The sequence below is a fragment of the Hypanus sabinus genome, unplaced genomic scaffold (assembly GCF_030144855.1).
Source record: "Hypanus sabinus isolate sHypSab1 unplaced genomic scaffold, sHypSab1.hap1 scaffold_494, whole genome shotgun sequence".
Taxonomy (NCBI): Eukaryota; Metazoa; Chordata; class Chondrichthyes; order Myliobatiformes; family Dasyatidae; genus Hypanus; species Hypanus sabinus.
This window is the reverse complement of record NW_026781362.1, coordinates 79,337-100,420: the sequence shown is the minus strand read 5'-3', so window position 1 is coordinate 100,420 and position 21,084 is coordinate 79,337. Positions and strand designations below refer to the sequence as shown.

Genomic DNA, 21,084 nt, shown 5'->3' with positions numbered 1-21,084 from the left:
CAGAGTGAACCTCCCTCCACACCGTCCCATCACACACTCCCGGGGTCAGACACAGAATGAAACTCCCTCCACACCGTCCCATCACACACTCCCGGGGTCAGACACAGAGTGAATCTCCCTCCACACCGTCCCAACACACATTCCCAGGGTCAATTACAGAGTGAGGCTCTCTCCACACTGTCCCATCTCACACTCCTGGGGTCAGACACAGAGTGAAGATCTCGCTACACCATCCCAACACACATTCCCAGGGTCAGTTACAGAGTGAGGCTCTCTCCACACCGTCCCATCACACACTCCTGGGGTGAGACACAGAGTGAAACTCCCTCTACACCGTCCCATCACACTCTCCCGGGAGTCAGACACAGAGTGAAACTCCCTCCACACCATCCCAACACACATTCCCAGGGTCAATTACAGAGTGAGGCTCTCTCCACACTGTCCCATCTCACACTCCTGGGGTCAGACACAGAGTGAAGATCTCGCTACACCATCCCAACACACATTCCCAGGGTTAGTTACAGAGTGAGGCTCTCTCCACACTGTCCCATCACACACTCCTGGGGTTAGACACAGAGTGAACCTCCCTCCACACTGTCCCATCACACACTCCCGAGGTCAGACACAGAGTGAAGCTCCCTCTACACTGTCCCATCACACACTCACTACTGGGGCTGGTGGGTCCTGGAGATGGGTGGCAGGGGGATCTGGCCAGGCAGACCATCTGGCAATGTTTAGGGGCATGTCTGTGCCTGGGTAACCATTGAGTGGGAACACTTGTTGTCCACGGCGACCATAGAGGTGTTCTGGGACTGTTGAGCTCTGCGGGGGATTAGTGCCATCATTCACAGAGATGGAAACATTTTAGTTTAATGTTGTATGTCTAGTGGTTGTGCAGTAATTGCGTTCATCACTGGATTGTATATATTGGAACACTGAATTTGTAATAAAGATATTTTGTAAAAGAAAGAACACAGCATTTTGCAAAATCACACATGGTAGGCTGGTTCAGAAGGTTTGATGATAGGAGGCAAAGGGTGGTATGGAAAGAAGTTCGTCTGTTTTCCTGTAACTACAGATATTGGTGTCAGGACCCTTGTGGTTTGTGATATATATTAATGACTCAAGTGTGAACATAGGAAGTAGCATTGGTAAGTTTGTAAATGACACAAAGGTTGTGGGAGTTGTGGATCACCGAGGAACATTGTCCAAGGTAACAACAGAAAATGGACCAGGTAGAAAGTTGAGTGGAGTCTTTGCAGATGGAATTTATTGCTGACAAATATGAGGTGATGCACATCGGGAAGTCAGATAGTAGTCAGCCAAGTACAGTGAATGGTGGGGTGCTACTGTATGTTGATGAACAGAGAGACCTCAGAGAGTCCATAGTTCCTTGAAAGTGGAAAACACCAATGAACAGTATGGTGCTTTTTGGGTTGGTTGAGCCCCTGGTTAACCATAAGTGTTGTGTCCTATCTGCCTACGTGATACACAAGCCAGGGCAATACAATATGGAGAGCAAGCTGTTGCCCATGCAGCAGACTGCCCCTCTCCACACAGCTGATGAATCTAAAGGAATGGCAGAGATTGATACATTTGACACCAGTGGTTTTGCAGGAATTGCCAAACAGCATTGAACTCAATGTAGGACTGCCACAGTGGCTCCAGTTTGATTTTTCACTTGAGGTTTACTCCCGAAGCCTTCCCCATGAGTGGGCATAGCTGCAAGGCAGCGGAGGTTTGAAGTTAGTTTTCTTTCTCCTAGATGAGCTTCAACCATGGCTGATGAGCCCCCTCTGTCAAAAGTGACCAGTTTCAAGGCACCAGTAGCCCACCTTGCCCCTTCTCCTGTCTACAGAAACGGTTCCATTGGCTTTAGTAGCTAAACCATACTGAAGGCCAGTAGCTGGACAACCTAAACCTGAACATGGAGAAGACAAAGGAAATCATTGTGGTCTTCAGGAAGGTGCAGACAAAACATCTCCCTCTGCAAATACATGGCTCCTCCATAGAAGAGTTAAGTGCACCAAGTTCCTGACACTTCACATCACAGGTGACCTCATGTGGTCCCTTAATATCACCTCCCTGAACAAGAAGATACAGCAATACCTCCACTTCCTAAGAAGATTGAGGCAAGCAAGACTACCACCTCTCCATCACAGAAGCACCATTGAGAGCATCTTGACAAGTTGAACCTCCATCTGGTATGACAGCAGTTGAGTGATGGACCAGAAGTCCCTACAAAGGGCTGAGAGGATCATAGGGGTCTCCTTACCATCCGTCGGGGACATTTATCAGGCACACTGTGTATGCAGGGCCCTTAGCATTACTAAGGATCCCACCCGTCCATCCGGCATTCTCTTTAACTTCCTACCATCGGGCAGGAGACTCTGATGCATAAAAACAAGAACGGTCAGGATGGGAAACGGTTTCTTCCCTCAGGTTATTGGGCTTTTGAACTCTCTGCCAAAGTGTCACTGGTTAATCTGTTCTGTACCTTATAATATTTAATATTACACACTTTAGTTTGTTATTTGTGTGTGATTCAGGTGCAGGTTTTACCATAGCTTCACATGTTATTGTGTGTTATGTGCTTTACACCTAGGCTCAGAAAAATGTTATCTTGTTTCTATATACATTGTACGGTCATTCAGTATATGTTAAATGTCAATAAACTTGGCTTGATTTAGTTATCAGAGGCTATTTGAGGCCCACACTAATGGGAACATTTAATAAGTAGTAGGAGCTTGACCCCACAACCACCACTCCCCCAACACACCAGCTACGACAACCTTAAGAACTATCTTATATTGAAGCATACAATATACGAGTTGGGGTGTTATATTGCTACTTTACAAAATTCTGGTTAGGCTGCACTTGGATTATTGTGTACAATCTTGTCACCACACTATAGGAAGGAGGTGGTTGTGCTGGAGAGAGTGTAAAGAAAATTCACCAGGATGGTGCCTGGATCAGAGGAGGCTTGGGAGTGATCAATAGGGGTATATAAGGTTATAAGTGGTATACATGTAAGTATAGAGGCATATAAAAGGCAGATTGTTAGAAACTTTTTCCTGTGGTAGGGTATCAAAATTAGGAGGCATAGCTTTAATGTAACTTCCCCATTGACTGTCCCAAATCTGACAAAGAAAGGAGGAGGGTTGGGCATGGGGCTACCAACCCCAACCCATAAAAGCCCAGACTCCAAACACTTGTAAGGGGTTTCTTCTTTTATGTTACTGCTAAGGCCAATAAAATGGCTTATTTTATAGGCAAACGTCTATAGGCAACGTCTATAGGAAGAAGTCCTGACGAAGGGTCTCGGCCCAAAACGTCAACAGCACTTCTTCCTATCGATGCTGCCTGGTCTGCTGCGTTCCACCACCATTTTGTGTGTGTTGGTTGAAGGTAGAGAGGATGCAGAATTAATGGCGACAGGAAGGAATAATGTAAATGTTTAAAAAGGTCAGCATGGTTGTGATGGGGCAAAAGGCCTGTTACCACTCACATGCCAGGAGTACGCAAGGTGGTGATTGGAGAGGTATTGGTGATAAAGCTGATGGTAACCTTACCTTTCATGATGTTACACATAAAATCGAATACCATCGGGACGCAGAAGAGGTGATTGAAGATAGGGATAGGTATTTTGTCGAGGCACGCTATGTGTTTCGACTCGAACCACAGCTTGCAACGACGGATCGCTTTTGTAACAATGACTGCAGTGAAAGAAAGATTGTATTTTACTCTCTGCTGCCCCTCCGAACCCCAGCTTGTGCACTGAGAGTAGACGACAGTCTAAACACAGCAGGATGCCAGGAGGAGCAAAATTTTGTTCCTTGACCAATTTTTGTTGGGGGGAGGGAAGTGTTATAGCCCCAGGAGAAACACCCCTCCCTGCTTATCTTCTTGCAGTTTATGGGATCACACTCTCCCAGCTTAGAGGGCTTGTGGTTCAAAGTCATTCCCTTCCTCAAGTCTGCCCCTCCCACTGTGGTGCTCCACCCTCACTGCCCCCACACTGTAATGCACTTCTTTCTCATCGCCCATCCCATAGTGTGGTGTTCCTCCCTCACCACCCCTCCCACAGTGTGGAGCTCCCTCCTCACTACCCGTCCTGTAGCGCAGTGTTTCCTCCTCATTGCCCTCCCCACATAGCACACCTCCTTCATCTCCCCTCCAGTGACTTTCTCTCCTCACTGCCCCTCTCTGTCATACAGTCATTCAGCATGGAATCAGGCCCTTTGGCCCACCAAGTCCATGCTGACCATCAACCACACACTTATGCAACCACCTGCCCACATTCCAGCATCTACAGTTGATAAAGGATACTTTATGGACCGCACACATTTACATCTGTTACAATTTGCCATCGTGTGCTGGTCTGGGCTGGACAAAATTCTACAGCTGTGCTGAGGAGAGCATTCTAACTGGCTGTGTCGCCGTCTGGTATGGAGGTGCCACTGCACAGGGTCGGAAAAATGCTGCAGAAATTTATAAACTCAGCCAGCTCCGTTATGGGCATGAGCCTCTCCACCATTGAGGACATCTTCAAAAGGTGATGCCTCAAGAAGGCACTGCCCATCATAAAGAACCCCCTTCGCCCAGGACACGCCATCTTCTCATTGCTACCATCAAGGAGGAGGTATATATAGGGCCACTCAGCCTCCTACACTCATGGTAGCGAGTCCCAGCTTGCCCAACATCTCCCTATAACACACATCCTCAAGTCCTGAGTAAGCCAAGATCAGGGCTGGAGAACCTTTCTGAGAAAATGTGCCCTAATAACTAATAATCTTTTAAACTATTTTCTCACATGGCAGGGTAATTTCAGCAAAGATTACCACTGATTGATGAATTCATAACAATAATTATGGACTTTTTTCAAGGAAAAAAGGATGTTGCTTATTTACATGTATTATTAGTTAATATAAGTATATTACAGTTCATATAACAATGACACAGAAATAAATGAAGCATTTTAGAAAACTTGTTCAAAAATAATAATTATTATTCTTTTAAAGAGACAATTGAAAAATAACATCATTTCTAAATAGTATTGTTATTGTAACCTTTTACTATCTAAATGCAGATGTATGCATCAGGTCTGTGAGGATTCCAAAACGTGACATCCAACGTCACGTGTTCTGACCACCGTCTAGCTAGCACCACTGCTCTCAGGTTGAACAAAAATCATTCGCTGCTTTATTTGGCAGTGACGATAGTGATTATGTATCTTATTTTATGGGAGTGGTTTTAAAGAATCGAGGGGCAGCACTGCATGCCACATGCCAATAAAATTGTTGTGCGTTGCCATATGTTCACCTCTCTTCTTTGCACTGCTCAAAGTACAAACTTCAAGGTAAATTTATTATCAAATACGTACATCAGAATCGAAATCAGGTTTAATATCAGCAGCACATGTGGCGAAATGTGTTAACTTTACTGCATGATACATGGGACAACAAAATACATGATAAATAGAGAAAAGACTGAACTTCAGTAATTATATATACAGTGCATGCATTAGTTAAGATAAAGTAAGTAGTGCAAAAAACAGAAATAAATTTTTAAAAAGTAGTGAGGTAGTGTTCATGGGTTCAGTGTCCGCCTCCTTAAAGATGCCATATACCATATACTAGCTTGGGATTCATTTTCTTGCAGGCATTCACAATACAACCAAAAATACAATAGAATCAAGGAAAAACTACACAGAAAGACTGACTGATGTGCAAAGTAAGACAAACCATGCAAATACAAAATAATAATAAATACGTAAATAATACCGAGAACATGAATCGTAAAGTCCTTCAAACAAAGCCCATAGGTTGTGGAATCAATCCAGTGTTAAGGTGAGTGAAGTTATCCGTGCTGGTTCAGGCGCTGGACTTCCCAGTTCAATTCCAGCACAGTCTCTAACGAACACCCATGGAATGAATGGGTTTTCCCCGAGTGCTCTGGTTTCCTCCCACAGTCCAAAGATGTACCGGCTAGGTTAATTAATCATTGTAAATTATCCTGTGAGTAGGTTAGGGTTAATCAGGGTCATCAGGGGATTGCTGAGGCACAGTGGTTCGGTGAACTGGAAGACCCTGCTCCATGCCATATTGCTAAATAAATACCTGACGGATGAAGGGTAAGAACTGTTCCTGAGCCTGGTGGAGTGGGACCTAAGGCTGCTGCACTTCCCACCTGATGGCAGCAGCGACAAGACAGCATGACAGGATGGCGGTCGTTCTTGATGATGGATACTGCTTTCTTGTGGCAGCGATCTGCTCAATGGTGGAGAGGGCTTTACCTGTGATGGGCTGGGCTGTATCCACCACTTTTTGAAAATATTCTGTTTTGAATTGAATGACATGTTATGGCAGGGTGATAAAAACTGAACATAATACTCCATGTAAACATGAGAAAATCCGCAGATGCTGGAAATTCAAGCAACACACACAAAATGCTGGTGGAACACAGCAGGCCAGGCAGCATCTATAGGAAGAAGTACAGTCTACATTTTGAGCCGAGACCCTTCGTCAGGACTAATGGAAAGAAGAGATAGTAAGAGATTTGAAGGTGAGAAGGGGAGGGGGAGATATGAAATGATAGGAGAAGACAGGAGGGGGAGGGATGAAGCTGAGAGCCGGAAAGGTGATTGGCGAAAGGGATACAGAGCTGGAGAAGAGAAAGAATCATGGGACGGGAGGCCTAAGGAGAAAGAAGCGGGGAGGGGAGCACCAGAGGGAGATGGAGAGCAGGCAAGGAATGATTGTGAGAGGGACAGAGACAGAGAAAAAAGGGGGGGAGAAATAATAAATAAGGATTGGGTAAGAAGGGGAGGAGGGGCATTAACAGAAGTTAGAGAAATCAATGTTCATATCATCAGGTTGGAGGCTACCCAATCAATGTCTTGTACATCTGCAACATAACATCCCAAATCCAATAGTCAGTGCCCCGACTGGCGAAGGCCAGCGTGCCAACAATAAAATGGGGAAAGTGACTCACCTTCACAACGCTTCTTTGTGTTCTGTTCGAAGAGCTTCTGCGTGGTGATGTTTCTTTCCGTGTTGCTCTGCTCCTCGGAGATATCAAAGCCCTCGTTTGAGATGATCTGGTTGTTGACCTCACTGAAAGATGTTTTTACCTCCATGGTGCCTTTGCCAAATTTCTGGCTGTCATCCTGAATGGAGCACAGAAAAGATGTTAAGCTGCCCCTCCTACAGCCTGACGCTCCCTCCTGTGGCACACCCCCTCATCATTCCTCCCTCCCCAGTGATTCCACCTCCCCACAGTGCTCTCTCCTCACTGCCCCTTCCGCAGTGTGGCACTCCCTCCTCACCACCCTCCATGGCTCACCCTCCTCAACACTCCTTCCACAGTTCTCCCTTCTCAACACCCCTCTCACATCGCGGAACCCCCTCCTCGTTCCTCCCACCGCGTGGCATTCACTCATCCTGCATGTCAGCACACCCCTTGCTGACCCTCACAGGGTGATACTGACACTCCTGCAGCATAGTATTCCCTCTTCACTGCCCTCCAACAACGCAGCGCTCCCCCTCCTCTGCACCTCTCATGGCAATCTCTCTCCTTTCTCACCACCCTACAGTGCAACAACCAGAAGGTATGAGGAGAGGATGAGTCCCAGGATGGGAAACAATACACGAACAGTGAGGAGGCCGAGAGGGAAAGGAGCAGGGAGAGGAGGGCAGAGGAGATTAGCTGAAGGAGGATAAGGGCAGGGAGTGGAATGAGGGATGTGGACCAGGTAGGGATGTGAAGATAAGGTCAGGGAAAGGGAGAAGAAACATAGGAAATGTGTGTTAAATGGGAAAGTGGAGTGAGATACAAGGAAGAGGCTTGGGCAGAATGGTGAACTAGGTGGGAAGAGGATGATACAGTCAAAGAGAGGCAAAGTATTTTTATTTTTATTTATTTAGAGATAGAGCACAGAACAGGCTCTTTGGGCCCAATGAGTCACACTGCCCAGCAACTTGCCTACTTAAACCCAGGCCTAATCACAGAGCAATTTACAATGGCCAATTAACCTACCAACTGGTACAGCTTTGGACAGTGCGAAGAAAGCCCAACGACCCGAGCTGTAACAGTGTCACGTGACTCACCAGAGCAAGGGGGATGGAGAGGGAGATGGGAAGATGGAGAGAGGGAGGGAGGTGAGAAGATGGAGAGGGGGAAAGAGGATGGGATGAAAGGGTGTGGACAAAGGAGATGTTCCCTCCACTCTTCTCTCTCTGCTCCTTTCCCTCTCTACACTCCTCAGCACCTTCTGTGTTGTTTACTCTCCTCACTCCCTTCCTCATCTGGGTACTGCACTGGAGGGTGGTAACGTAGGAGCACTACCCTGTGGGTGGGGTGGTAACGAGGGAGCACTACCCCGCGGGTGGGGTGGTAAGGAGGGAGCAATGCCCCGTGGGTGGGGTGGTAAGGAGGGAGCACTACCCCACGGGTGGGGTGGTAAGGAGGGAGCACTACCCTGTGGGTGGGGTGGTAAGGAGGGAGCACTACCCCACGGGCAGGTGGTAACGGGGAACTCTACCCCACGGGTGGGGTGGTAAGGAGGGAGCACTACCCTGTGGGTGGGGTGGTAAGGAGGGAGTATTGTGATACGGTAGGGACATGGAGAAGGGGTAGGTTGATAGTGGGAAGATGGGGGGGCAGTTGGAGGTGTGGAATCGGGTGGAGTCAAGGATGAAGTGGGGACGGAAGAGAATAGAGGGGGTAATGGAAAGAGGGGATGGAAGGGGGTGCAGGGAGTGGAGGGGAGAGGAGCAGAGAAAGGGAGGATGAGGGGTGAAGAAAGAATATTGGGAGAGCGACGAGGGTGAAGAGTTGTGGGAAATGGGGTGAGAGGAGAGCACGGTTGGGACAGGACAGATGATGGGAGGGTTGGGAAAGTGGGAGGGGTGGGGACAGAGGAGTAGGGGAAGGGAGGGTGAGGGCTGAAGGGAGAAGAATGGGAGGAGAGCAGTGGGAAGGGCAAGGAACAATGGGGGAGGATCAGGGGAAGGGGTGAGGAGAAACAGGAAGGGGAGAGGGATGGGATGGTGAGGGGTGGGGGCAGGGAAGGGCAAGTGCTGTGGGTCCAGACCATCATGTTGAGGATAATGTTCTTCATGGGCAAGAGCATCATCTTCCACAGCAGCTTGGTGTGGTTAATCTGAAGCTCGACGGTGCAGCCCACGGACTCACTCACCACCTCGATGTTCTTCTCGATGTTCGACACGGGCCCTAACACCAAATTGTTTGGTGGGGAAATAGAAGGTGGAACACTTCACACAAATAACAACGAATGGAATCACCTCATTACAACCATCACAGCCTCAGCAGCCCCAGCCAATGGACCATCTACGCCTCGTGTGAGTTAACTGTCGGAACTTCACTGGTATTGATAATTAGTTTATTATTGTCGTGTTTTGAGATACAGTGAAAAGTTTCTGTCTGCCTGCCACCCAGAAAGATCACTCCACACATAAACACATAAGATTCTGCAGATGCTGGAATTCCAATGTAAAATACACAAAGTCTGGAGGAGCTCAGCAGGACAGCAGCATCTATGGAGGGAACAGGACATGGGTTTGGCACAAAATGTCAGTTGTTTATTCTCCTCCGCAGATGCTGTCCGACCTCCCCAGCTCCCCCATCACTTTGTATTTGTTATTCCATATACAAGTACAGAAAACAGAATGAAGAATAAAATGTTACAGTTAACGAGCAAGAGTAGTGCAGACAGACAATAAAATGCAAGGACCACGATGAGCTAGATTGGGAGGTCACGAGCCCACTGTGTGGGGTCCATTCAAGAGTCTGTTAACAGTGACGCTTGAGGCAGCCCTTGACTATGGTGGTACATGCTTTCTGGCTTTTGTATCTGCTGCCCAAACAGAGAAGTTTGGGGTGGGTGAGGTCTTTGATTCTGCTGCCTGCTTTACTGAGGCAGCAAGAAGTGTAGACAGAGTCCTTGGAGGCCTGCGCTGAATCCCAGCAGAGAAATCTTGTTTGTCCCAGACTCCCTGAAGCAGGGAATCTGTGCACAGCAAGACCCACAATCAGGAGAGGGATGTTCATGGGTGGTGAAATAGCAGTGGCTCTGAATGCCAGTGGCACCTGCACTTTTTACTCCTACCCGAGATACAGGGCCTTGGCTTGATGTCACACCCGAGGGGCAGCCCCTTCCATAATAAAACACATGCTCATCACTAACTCTGCCACCGCACAGCTCTCCTTCGTCACTGCCTGTCCCACGGCCTGGCTCTCCCTCCACGGCACCCATCCCACAGCCATTCTGAGCTCCAAGCCGGCCTCATTGTCCCACCTCAATATTCAAAATAAATTTATTACCAAAGTAACATATATGTCACCTTATACTACCTTGAGATTCATTTTCTTGCAGGCATTCACAGGAAAGAAAAGAAATACAACAGAATTTATGACAAAATATACATAAACAGATGAAGAAAGACAAAAAATCAGTGTGCTGAAGACAACAAAGTGGTGCAAATAAAAATGATACGAAGAACACGAGTTGTAATGACTCCTTGAAGGTGGATTCTGCACATCACAGAATCAGTTCAGAATAGTGTGAATAGTTATCCTCGCTGTTTAAGGAGGCTGATTGTTGAAAGGAAATAACTGTTCCCGAACCCAGTGGTGTGGGGCCTGCCTTATGTACCTTCTGCCCAACGGTAGTAGCAAGTATAGAGCATGGCATACCAGGCCCTGAATTAGCCGATTATATCCCACCACTGCCTGTAAGGAGTTTGTGATATTGTGGGTCTCCTCCAGGTGTTCCGGATTCCTCGCACAGTCCAAAGACGTACCGGTTGGTAGATTAACTGATCATTGTAAAGTGTCCCATGATTAAATTGGGTATTGCTTGGTGACACAGCTCAAAGGGCCAGAAGGGCCTGTTCGGAACTGAAACACAATAAATAAATAAATCGGAAGGATACTCTCCACCGTGCATCTATAGAGGTTTTCCAAAGTTTTTGGTGACATGCCAAATCTACACACTTGTAAGAAATTAGAGGACTTTCGTGTTTTCTTTGTAATGGCATTGACGTGCTGGTCCCAGGACAGATCCTCTGATATTTTGATACCAAGCTACTGAGCCTCTCTACTTCTATTCCCCTAAAGCGGGGGTCGGCAACCCGCGGCTCCGGAGCCACATGCGGCTCTTTTACCTCAGTGCTGCGGCTCCCTGTTGCTTTGGGAAATAATTGGTCAGTATTTAATTAAAATGTATTTTATGTTAGTTTGTTAGTTTTTGAAATGTAATTCTAAATTTGAAGATTATGGTGATCTTGTACAATCTAAATAAGACGTTGTGGCGACCCATTTCCTGGCACATTGGAACCGGCTCACAATTAGCCAGCGTTCAGGCTAAGGGAGATAGCCTACGGGGGTTTGTGAGTACGTGTCTTTTGCAGCATCCGCGCCCATGGGGGCCAGGTTGAGGGAGGCTTAAAAGCAAGGCTGTTTAGTTCGAATAAAGTTATTCGACTGCAGTTTACTGACTGCGTGAGCACACCGCTACAACATGTTTTTATCGCTATTAATATACGTCACCACTGCCAATACCTGACACCCGTCAGTGCGCGATTTCTTTAATTTTTCGATCCAAGGTAGGCCAACTATGGAGAATTCTAAAAAAAGAAAAGTGACTGAAGAAAACAGAATGTTTAATGATACGTGGATGGATTCATTTGCTTTCACTGTTGACGAGACTGGTTTACCGGTATGCTTAATATGCAATGAGAAACTAGCAAACAACAAAAAGTCAAATGTTGCAAGGCATTTCCAGAATAAACACGCAGCCTTTGCTCAAAAATATCCGGATGGAGATGAGAGAAAAAAAGCCGTTTCGGAACTGATGCGGAAGGTTGATCTGAGCAAAAATCATTTCAAGCAATGGATGAAGTCCGGAAAACCAACGACATACGCTAGTTATATTGCCGCTCAGGAAATAGTCAGGCACGGGAAGCAGTTTACAGATGGTGAATATATAAAAGAATCTTTCATTAAGATTTCAGAACATCTATTCACGGACTTTAAAAACAAGAGTGAAATTGTGCAGAAAATCAGGGATATGCCCCTCTCTGCAAAGACTGTCAAAGACAGAACCATAAAAATGGCTGAAGACATCACAAGACAGCAAATTAAAGACATCAATTCAGCTGTGGCCTACTCGATTGCCTGTGACGAGTCTAAAGACAAAGGTGATATTGAACAAATAGCGCTGTTCTGCCGGTATGTAAACTCTGCCGGGCCACAGGAAGAACTGATTGAGTTGATACCTCTAAAAGACCAAACACGGGGGGAGGACATCTGTGAGGCTGTCTTGAATTGTTTAAGAGCCAAAGGAATAAAGACTACCCACCTGGTGTCAGTAGCTACTGATGGGGCACCGAAAATGACGGGAACGCACAAGGGAATTGTGGCTTTACTGCAGAAGTCGCTGGACAGAAAGCTACTGATTTTTCACTGCATCTTGCACCAAGAGGCACCGTGCGCTCAAACATTTCCTCCGGAATGCACAGAAGTAATGGATGTTGTCATTCAGATTGTCAATAAAATAATGGCAAAAAGTTTAAATCACCGTCAATTCCGTTAGTTACTGGACGAGCTGGAAAGCGCATATTCTGATCTCCTGCTGCACAACAAAGTCCGGTGGCTGTCCAGAGGGGAGGTGCTGAAACGCTTTGTCGCGTGTCTGGAAGAAGTGAAAACTTTCCTGGGCAGCAAAGGGCTGGAAAAGCTACACTTCATGGTAGACATGACAGCGCACCTGAACACAGCTCTTCAGGGGAAAGGACGTACAGCCCTACACATGATGGAGGATGTTTTGGCATTTGAGCGCAAGTTGACAGTGCTTTCCAGAGATTGACAGAAAGGCACTTTGTCTCACTTCCCCAATTTGAGAGAGTTCAAACAAGGTCACGACATGATAAATTCGGAGTATTTACATTCTGCAATTATCGCAATGCAAACATCGTTTGGGAAACGCTTCTGTGAGTTCAGAGAGGAAAAAAAACACATTATCCTTCCCGGTCACTCCTCTAAGCATCGATCCATCCCTACTGAATACGACTGCATTGGCAGGTGTGAGTAAACCTGATCTTGAGATGGAACTGGCCGACATAGCCGACGAAGACATATGGGTGTCCAAGTTTAGACGCTTGACAGCAGACCTTGAAGATGTTGCCCGTCAGAAGGCCGTTCTTGCTCAGAATCACAAATGGAGTGATATTGAAAACCTCCTCTAACCGGACAAACTTCTGTTCGAAACATAGAATGCTATCCCCGACATTTATGTAAACATTAAAAAGTATGCGCTTGGAGTCCTGTCGATCTTTGGATCCACATATGTATGTCAGCAGGTGTTCTCCAACATGAACTTTATTAAAAACAAACATCGCGCACGCCTCACAGATGACAGCTTGCGATCCTGTGTAAAGATGAAGGTGACGTCATACAGCCCTGATGTGCAGACGCTGTGCGCTGAGGTCCAGGAGCAGAAATCCAATTAACCAAGTATGATAAATATTTTAATTGCCTATTGTTTTACGTATATTCATATTTTTTCATTGTTCATTGAAATAGTCCTTTTATTTTTCAGGTTGACAGCTGGCTGACGTTATTTTTGGTTTGCTGCTGGCGGAAAATTTAAGTTCAGCGTTTTTCATAAATACAAGAAGGACTCAAATAGACATTGAGTATTTTACTTAAAAGTAACCTTCAACCCAACTTCTCTTTTTCGGAGTTCAAAATGTTTTTGTTGCATGCAGAAATGTAATTTTGTTTTCTCTGCAGGAGTTCATCAATTTCATAAATGCAACACATTATAGTTTGTTTATACATAGCATAAAGGCAAAAAAAAACGTTGTATGCAGTGTTATTTCATTTTAAATGTCAAATGGGTTTTGCGGCTCCCAGTGTTTTCTTTTCTGTGGGAAACGGGTTCAAGTGGCTCTTTCAGTGGTAAAGGTTGCTGACCCCTGCCCTAAAGAGTACTACCTCATGTAACTCCTTCCTGGAGTTGATAATCAGCTCATTGAAAACCCTCACATTCCACCACCCCACACAGACAGGCTCCTAATTGGCACTGTCCCACTTTCATAGTTCTCACACTTGCAATCAAATCCAACACGTAACACCTACCCTCGCACTGCCCCCCGCCCACACACACAACCCCCTTCTCTATAACTACCTATACCTAACCCATCTCTGTAACCTCTTCCAGCCCGTAAACTCTTCCCCATTTCTGAGACCCCCTCCAGCCATACACGCCTCCCTCCCTCTGTAACCCCCTCCAGCCATACACACGTCCCTGTCTCTGTAACCAGTCCAGTCCCTACACCCTTCCCTGTCTCTGTAACCACTCCAGTCCCTACACCCTTCCCTGTCTCTGTAACCACTCCAGTCCCTACATTCTTCCATGTCTCTGTAACCACTCCAGTCCCTACACCCTTCCCTGTCTCTGTAACCACTCCAGTCCCTGCACCCTTCCCTGTCTCTGTAACCACTCCAGTCCCTACACCCTTCCCTGTCTCTGTAAACACTCCAGTCCCTACACCCTTCCCTGTCTCTGTAACCACTCGTCCCTACACCCTTCCCTGTCTCTGTAACCACTCGTCCCTACACCCTTCCCTGCCTCTGTAACCACTCCAGTCCCTACACCCTTCCCTGTCTCTGTAATCTCTCCAGTCCCTACACCCCTCCCATCTCTGTAACCCCCTCCAACCCCTACACCCCTCCCTGTCTCTGTAACCACTCCAGTCCCTACACCCTTCCCTGTCTCTGTAACCACTCCAGTCCCTACAAACTTCCCTGTCTCTGTAACCTCTCCAGTTCCTACACCCTTCTCTGTCTCTGTAACCACTCCAGTCCCTACACCCTTCCCTGTCTCTGTAACCACTCCAGTCCCTACATTCTTCCATGTCTCTGTAACCACTCCAGTCCCTACACCCTTCCCTGTCTCTGTAACCACTCCAGTCCCTGCACCCTTCCCTGTCTCTGTAACCACTCCAGTCCCTACACCCTTCCCTGTCTCTGTAAACACTCCAGTCCCTACACCCTTCCCTGTCTCTGTAACCACTCGTCCCTACACCCTTCCCTGTCTCTGTAACCACTCGTCCCTACACCCTTCCCTGCCTCTGTAACCACTCCAGTCCCTACACCCTTCCCTGTCTCTGTAATCTCTCCAGTCCCTACACCCCTCCCATCTCTGTAACCCCCTCCAACCCCTACACCCCTCCCTGTCTCTGTAACCACTCCAGTCCCTACACCCTTCCCTGTCTCTGTAACCACTCCAGTCCCTACAAACTTCCCTGTCTCTGTAACCTCTCCAGTTCCTACACCCTTCTCTGTCTCTGTAACCACTCCAGTCCCTACACCCTTCCCTGTCTCTGTAACCACTCCAGTCCCTACACCCTTCCCTGTCTCTGTAACCACTCCAGTCCCTACACCCTTCCCTGTCTCTGTAAACACTCCAGTCCTTACACCCTTCCCTGTCTCTGTAACCACTCCAGTCCCTACACCCTTCCCTGTCTCTGTAAACACTCCAGTCCTTACACCCTTCCCTGTCTCTGTAACCACTCCAGTCCCTACACCCTTCCCTGTCTCTGTAAACACTCCAGTCCTTACACCCTTCCCTGTCTCTGTAAACACTCCAGTCCCTACACCCTTCCCTGTCTCTGTAACCACTCCAGTCCCTACACACTTCCCTGTCTCTGTAACCACTCCAGTCCATACACGCTTCCATCTCTGTAACCTCTCTCCTTTTCTGAGACCCCTTTCAGCTCCTACACTCCTCCCCATCTCAGTAAAACCCCTATCTCTACATCCATCCCTGCTTCTGTAAATCCTATCCAACCCCAACGTCCTGCCCCATTTCTGAGACCCCTTCCAGCCTCTACACTTCTCTACTTCTGTAACGGTCCCTACATCTCTCCCCATATGTGTAACTCCATTTGGCCGCCACCGATCCCTATTGCTGTATTCCCTCTCCATCCCCTACACCTCTCCCTGTCTGAAACCCCTTGTTGCCTGTGTACCCCTCCCTGTCTCCATGACTTCCCCCAGCCATCACCAGCAGCACCTGCACCTGCCTTCAACCCCTACGACCAGGCTTCCGGTCATTCTCTCCGACCCTGTTTGCAGCAAGCATCCCACAATATTGTTACTGCTGAAACTCTTCCTATTGATGTTACAATAACGCAGGGCAGAGAGGGATTGGAGACATTATTTAGTCCTCTATGTGTGGTTTATCAGTAAATGAGATCTCGCCTGTTCAAAACATTATCCATATCCAGCTGGCAACACGAGTGAATCTGCAGTTGCTGGAAATAAATAAAAACACAAAATGCTGGCAGAACTCAGCAGGCCAGACAGCATCTATGGGAGGAGGTAGTGACGACGTTTCGGGCCAAAACCCTTCACACGTTGTCCCATAGATGCTGTCTGGTCTGCTGATTTCTGCCAGCATTTTGTATTTTTATCCAGATGTCCTATACCTGGTATGGAAACACCAATACCCAGGAGTGGAAAAGTCTACAGAAAATGGTGGATGCAGCTCAGTCCGTCATTGGCAAAGGGCCCTCCCCACCATTAAGCACACCTACAAGGAGCACCACTGCAAGAAAACAGCATCCACCATCAAGGATCAGCACCTCTTCATCTTTGGAAAGCTCTCTTCTCACTACTGCCATTAGGTTCCACACCACCAGCTTCAGGAACAGTTATTACCCTTTAACCATCGGGATCCTGAATCGGCATGGATAACTTCATTCACCTCAATACTGAATGGATTCCACAACCTATAGACTCACTTTCGACAACTCTACAACTCGGTATTGTTTATATCTGTACAATTTGTCTTCTCTTGGACATTGGTTGTTTGTCAGTCTTGTTTTTCATAACTTTTATTGTATTACTTTATTTTCCTGTGAATGCCTGCAGAAAATCAAATCTCAGGGTAGTATATAGTGATGTACAAGTACTTTGATAATAAATTTACTTTGAACTTTGACTACTAATGGAATCTTAACTGGTACATTACCTCCAACTGGAAATCAATCAATGAGTTATTTTCAAGCCTATTACACCTTTCCACCAATCAATGAAATCTTGTTAGGTATTTTAGCCCTGTCCATCAATAAATCAACCAATGAGGTCTGCTCTGGTCTCAATATTACTGCCATCCACTAGCTCCAATTGGTCCTCAACAAAAGTCTATCAACATTAAGTATTGGTATTCCCAGTCAGCTCCAGTGCCCAACATCTCCTGAATGGGGAGAAAGTCCCAATCTGCTTACAGTCTGCTCAGTGATTCTCTATAACAGTAGCTCTCCCTTCACCCAGACCGCAGGACCCCGAACGCTGTGCATCGCTGACTCTTACCTTCCATGATGGCGCTGATGAGAAGCAGGAGCAGGATCCCACGGCCTTCCCCACCCAGCATGTTCGGCAACATGACCAGAATGGCACACCGGTAGTATGCTGAGATACTCCAGCCCAAAGCCATGACACCTGAACACACAATAAAAGTTACGGAAGGAATGATTCCGCAAAGCCTGCTGCAGGGGCAGATGGTAAACTGCCTATGACTGCACTCGGCCCGTAGAAGAAGAGAAGATTCAAAAGGAAGAAAGAAGCATACTTAAGGTTTAGGAAGCAAAAAATCAGACAGAGCTCTGGAGAGTTACAAGGTAGCCAGAAAGAAGGGACTGAGGAGATCTAGAAGAAATAAGAAGGCCCTGGAAAATAGCATTAATTAAAATCTCGAGGTATTCTACACGTACATGAAGAACAGAGACAGTGAGGGTAGAACTGCTCAGGGATAAAAGGGGAAACATGTTGGAGGACATGGGGATGTCCTTAATGAATACTTTGCTTCAGGGTTCACCAGTGAAAGGCACTTTGACAAACACGAGATCAGCACAGAGCAGGCTAAAGTATTGGAGCATGTCAAAGTTAAGGCTTTGAAAACATTGGGATAGATGTGTCTCTGAGGTCGGACAGATATACCTCAGGTTAGTACGGGAAGTGAAGGAAGAGATTGCTAGGGGTTTGACCACAATTTCTGCATCCTCACTGGCCTTAGAAGAATCACCTGAAGACTGGAGGATGGCAAATGTTGTTCTGTTTTTCAAAAAAGGTAACAGGGATATAGGGATAATGCTAGGAATTACAAACCAGTGAGTTTTATGTAAGTGGTGGGCCAACTAATGGAGTAAGTTCTTAGACACAGGATTTACAAGCATTTGGAGAATCATAATCTTATTAGGGGCTGTCAGCAAGGGCAGCACCCATCACGAAGGATCCCTATGCCCATTTTTCATGACTACTATCAGGGAGAAGGAACAGGAGCCTAAAGACACACAATGTTTAAGGAACAGCTTTCTGAATAGTCCATGTAACAATGTACACTATGTCACTATTTTTATACTATATATTGAAATACTAATTATGTTTTTGTATGTTCCATATACGGTGGATTTCAGTTAACTGCAACATATCAGGACCATTTTGGCCCAACTAAGAGCTGCCTCAATTAGACAAAGTTTCATGGAAAAAGTTTTAAAGTATAGTAAAGACAAACTGAGAAACAAATTAATGAACTATTGAAAGTATATGAGAGTACTAAAAAGGATAATGTATAATGTATAATAGCAGTGTACTGCTGTAACGAAACAATAAATTTCAGAGTTGGTAAACTTGTTACTGATCCTGATGCATCACATACTGGACAATCCATAGAGGATATAAATCTTGTTCTCCTCGTAAAGGTCCAGCCGGTCCACAACAAGGAAGTAGAAACCTGAAACACATAATTAGTTTTGCATTGGGTGGTTGTCCTTCGAGGTTGGGTGTTCGAGTCTCACTCCGGACAACTCTACTGCCATGGCAGGGAGAGAGATCCACAGGGATGGAGAGACTACTTATCAATTACAGCATGGCTCAGTTAATTGGGCTATTAACCATGGAGGTCAATTCCAACAGGGGGGCTAGGGATGTTTGGGGAGCAGTCCAAGAGGTATTCTTCCTGGGTCCTGAGGACAATAGAATCCTAGTCATGAAACAGTACAGCATGGATAAGGCCCTTCGGCCCTACTAGTGTATGCCAAATACAGTGCCCACCAAACTAGCCCCAGTTACCGGCATTTCACTCACATCCCTCCAAGCCCTGCCCTTCACATACCTATCCAAGTGATTCTGAACACCTACCTCAACCACTTCCTCTGACAGTTCGTTGCATACACTCACCACCCACTGGGTGGGAAACTAATGTAGAAGGCAGCCTTTCCTGACTGCATTTACTGAGAAAATGAATATAAAGTTTAATTCAGAAATTAAAAATGAAAACATAGCGTCCATCTGCTGGTAGTATGGGATCAGATGGAGTAAGAGGAGCTTCACTCTGTATCTGACCCTGGGAGTGTGTGATGGGATGGTGTAGAGGGAGTTTCACTGTGTCTGACCCGGGAGTGTGTGATGGGACGGTGTAGAGGGAGTTTCACTCTGTGTCTGACCCCGGGAGTGTGTGATGGGACGGTGTGGAGGGAGTTTCACTCTGTGTCTGACCCCAGGAGTGTGTGATGGGACGTTGTAGAGGGAGTTTCACTCTGTGTCTGACCCCGGGAGTGTGTGATGGGATGGTGTAGAGGGAGTTTCACTCTGTGTCTGACCCCGGGAGTGTGTGATGGGACAGTGTAGAGGGAGTTTCACTCTGTGTCTGACCCCGGGAGTGTGTGATGGGATGGTGTAGAGGGAGTTTCACTCTGTGTCTGACCCCGGGAGTGTGTGATGGGACTGTGTGGAGGGAGTTACACTCTGTGTCTGACCCCAGGAGTGGGTGATGGGACGTTGTAGAGGGAGTTTCACTCTGTGTCTGACCCCGGGAGTGTGTGATGGGATGGTGTAGAGGGAGTTTCACTCTGTGTCTGACCCCGGGAGTGTGTGATGGGACAGTGTGGAGGGAGTTACACTCTGTGCCTGACCCCAGGAGTGTGTGATGGGATGTTGTAGAGTGAGTTTCACTCTGTATCTGACCCCAGGAGTGTGTGATGGGACGGTGTAGAGGGAGTTTCACTCTGTGTCTGACCCCTTTTTTTTTAATTACAAAATCCTTTATTACAAATATCAGTGCTATACAATATATACAAAACAGTGGCAAACACAATTACTGCACTACAAATAGACAATAGACATTACACCAGAATGTTGCCATCTCTATCCACGATGGCATTTACACCCCGGGGAGCCCAACGGTCTCGAAACTCCTCTAAGGCCGCTGTGGACTGCGCGTGTTCTTTCTCAATATTTACCCGGGCACAAACATACCCCCTAAACATCGCCAGGTAGTCTGCCCAGGGAGATCTTCCTGCCACCCATTTCCAAGACCCTCGGATGGCGGATTTCGCCAGCCCCAGGAGCAAGTTGACTAGGACATCCTCATCCCTCCATGCCCCCTTCCTTACTGGATGACCATATATAAATAGGGTGGAGCTAAAATGCACCCAGAAGGCGAGAAGCAGCCCACGCAAATACGCAAAAAGAGGCTGCAGCCTCACACACTCCATGTACATGTTGTACACGGTTTCCTCCAGCCCGCAGAAGTGGCATGCGGGTGGGAGATCCATGTGCAAACTGAAGAACTTATTGCAGGGCACCGCTCTATGCAGTACCCTCCAGCCGAGATGCCCCAGGTGCATGGGAAGAACCCCCTCATAGAGTGACTTCCAGTGGGGACCCTCCTCACCTCCAGGTGGAAGGACCGACCGCCATGGCGTGTCGGGACGGTGGACAAGGGCAAGGAAGTGGAGGATGTGGAGTAGCAGCCCATACAGATACCCCCTACTTGCATCCCTGAATGGGACTGTGGGTATCGATGAGAGACGGCTCAAGTTGTGTGGACACGGCTCCCGGAGAAGATTGCGGGGTCTGGGCCCGACCAGCAGCTCGGCGTGAGTCGGTCCACACAACTGAGCCGCACCGACAGCCACTGAGGTATGGGAAAGTGTCGGCCAGGACCCCGCCCTCCGCCTGAAGAGGGGATTCCCGGCCTGAGGCGACCATGTT

The 21,084-nt window shown here is 47.2% G+C and overlaps 1 protein-coding gene across 1 annotated transcript in view; it reads right to left on the bottom strand.

Moving 5' to 3' along the window:
• The window catches only part of LOC132389184 (E3 ubiquitin-protein ligase DCST1-like), a 305,306-nt gene that overhangs the window by 263,922 nt on the left and 20,300 nt on the right, over positions 1–21,084 (bottom strand). The window contains exons 4-8 of the mRNA XM_059961644.1: positions 18,749–18,823; positions 17,404–17,532; positions 9,095–9,234; positions 6,994–7,168; positions 3,573–3,716 (exon numbers count right to left, since the gene is read on the bottom strand). Of these exons, the coding sequence (XP_059817627.1) occupies positions 3,573–3,716; positions 6,994–7,168; positions 9,095–9,234; positions 17,404–17,532; positions 18,749–18,823 (663 nt within the window). The remainder of the gene's footprint in view (positions 1–3,572; positions 3,717–6,993; positions 7,169–9,094; positions 9,235–17,403; positions 17,533–18,748; positions 18,824–21,084) is intronic.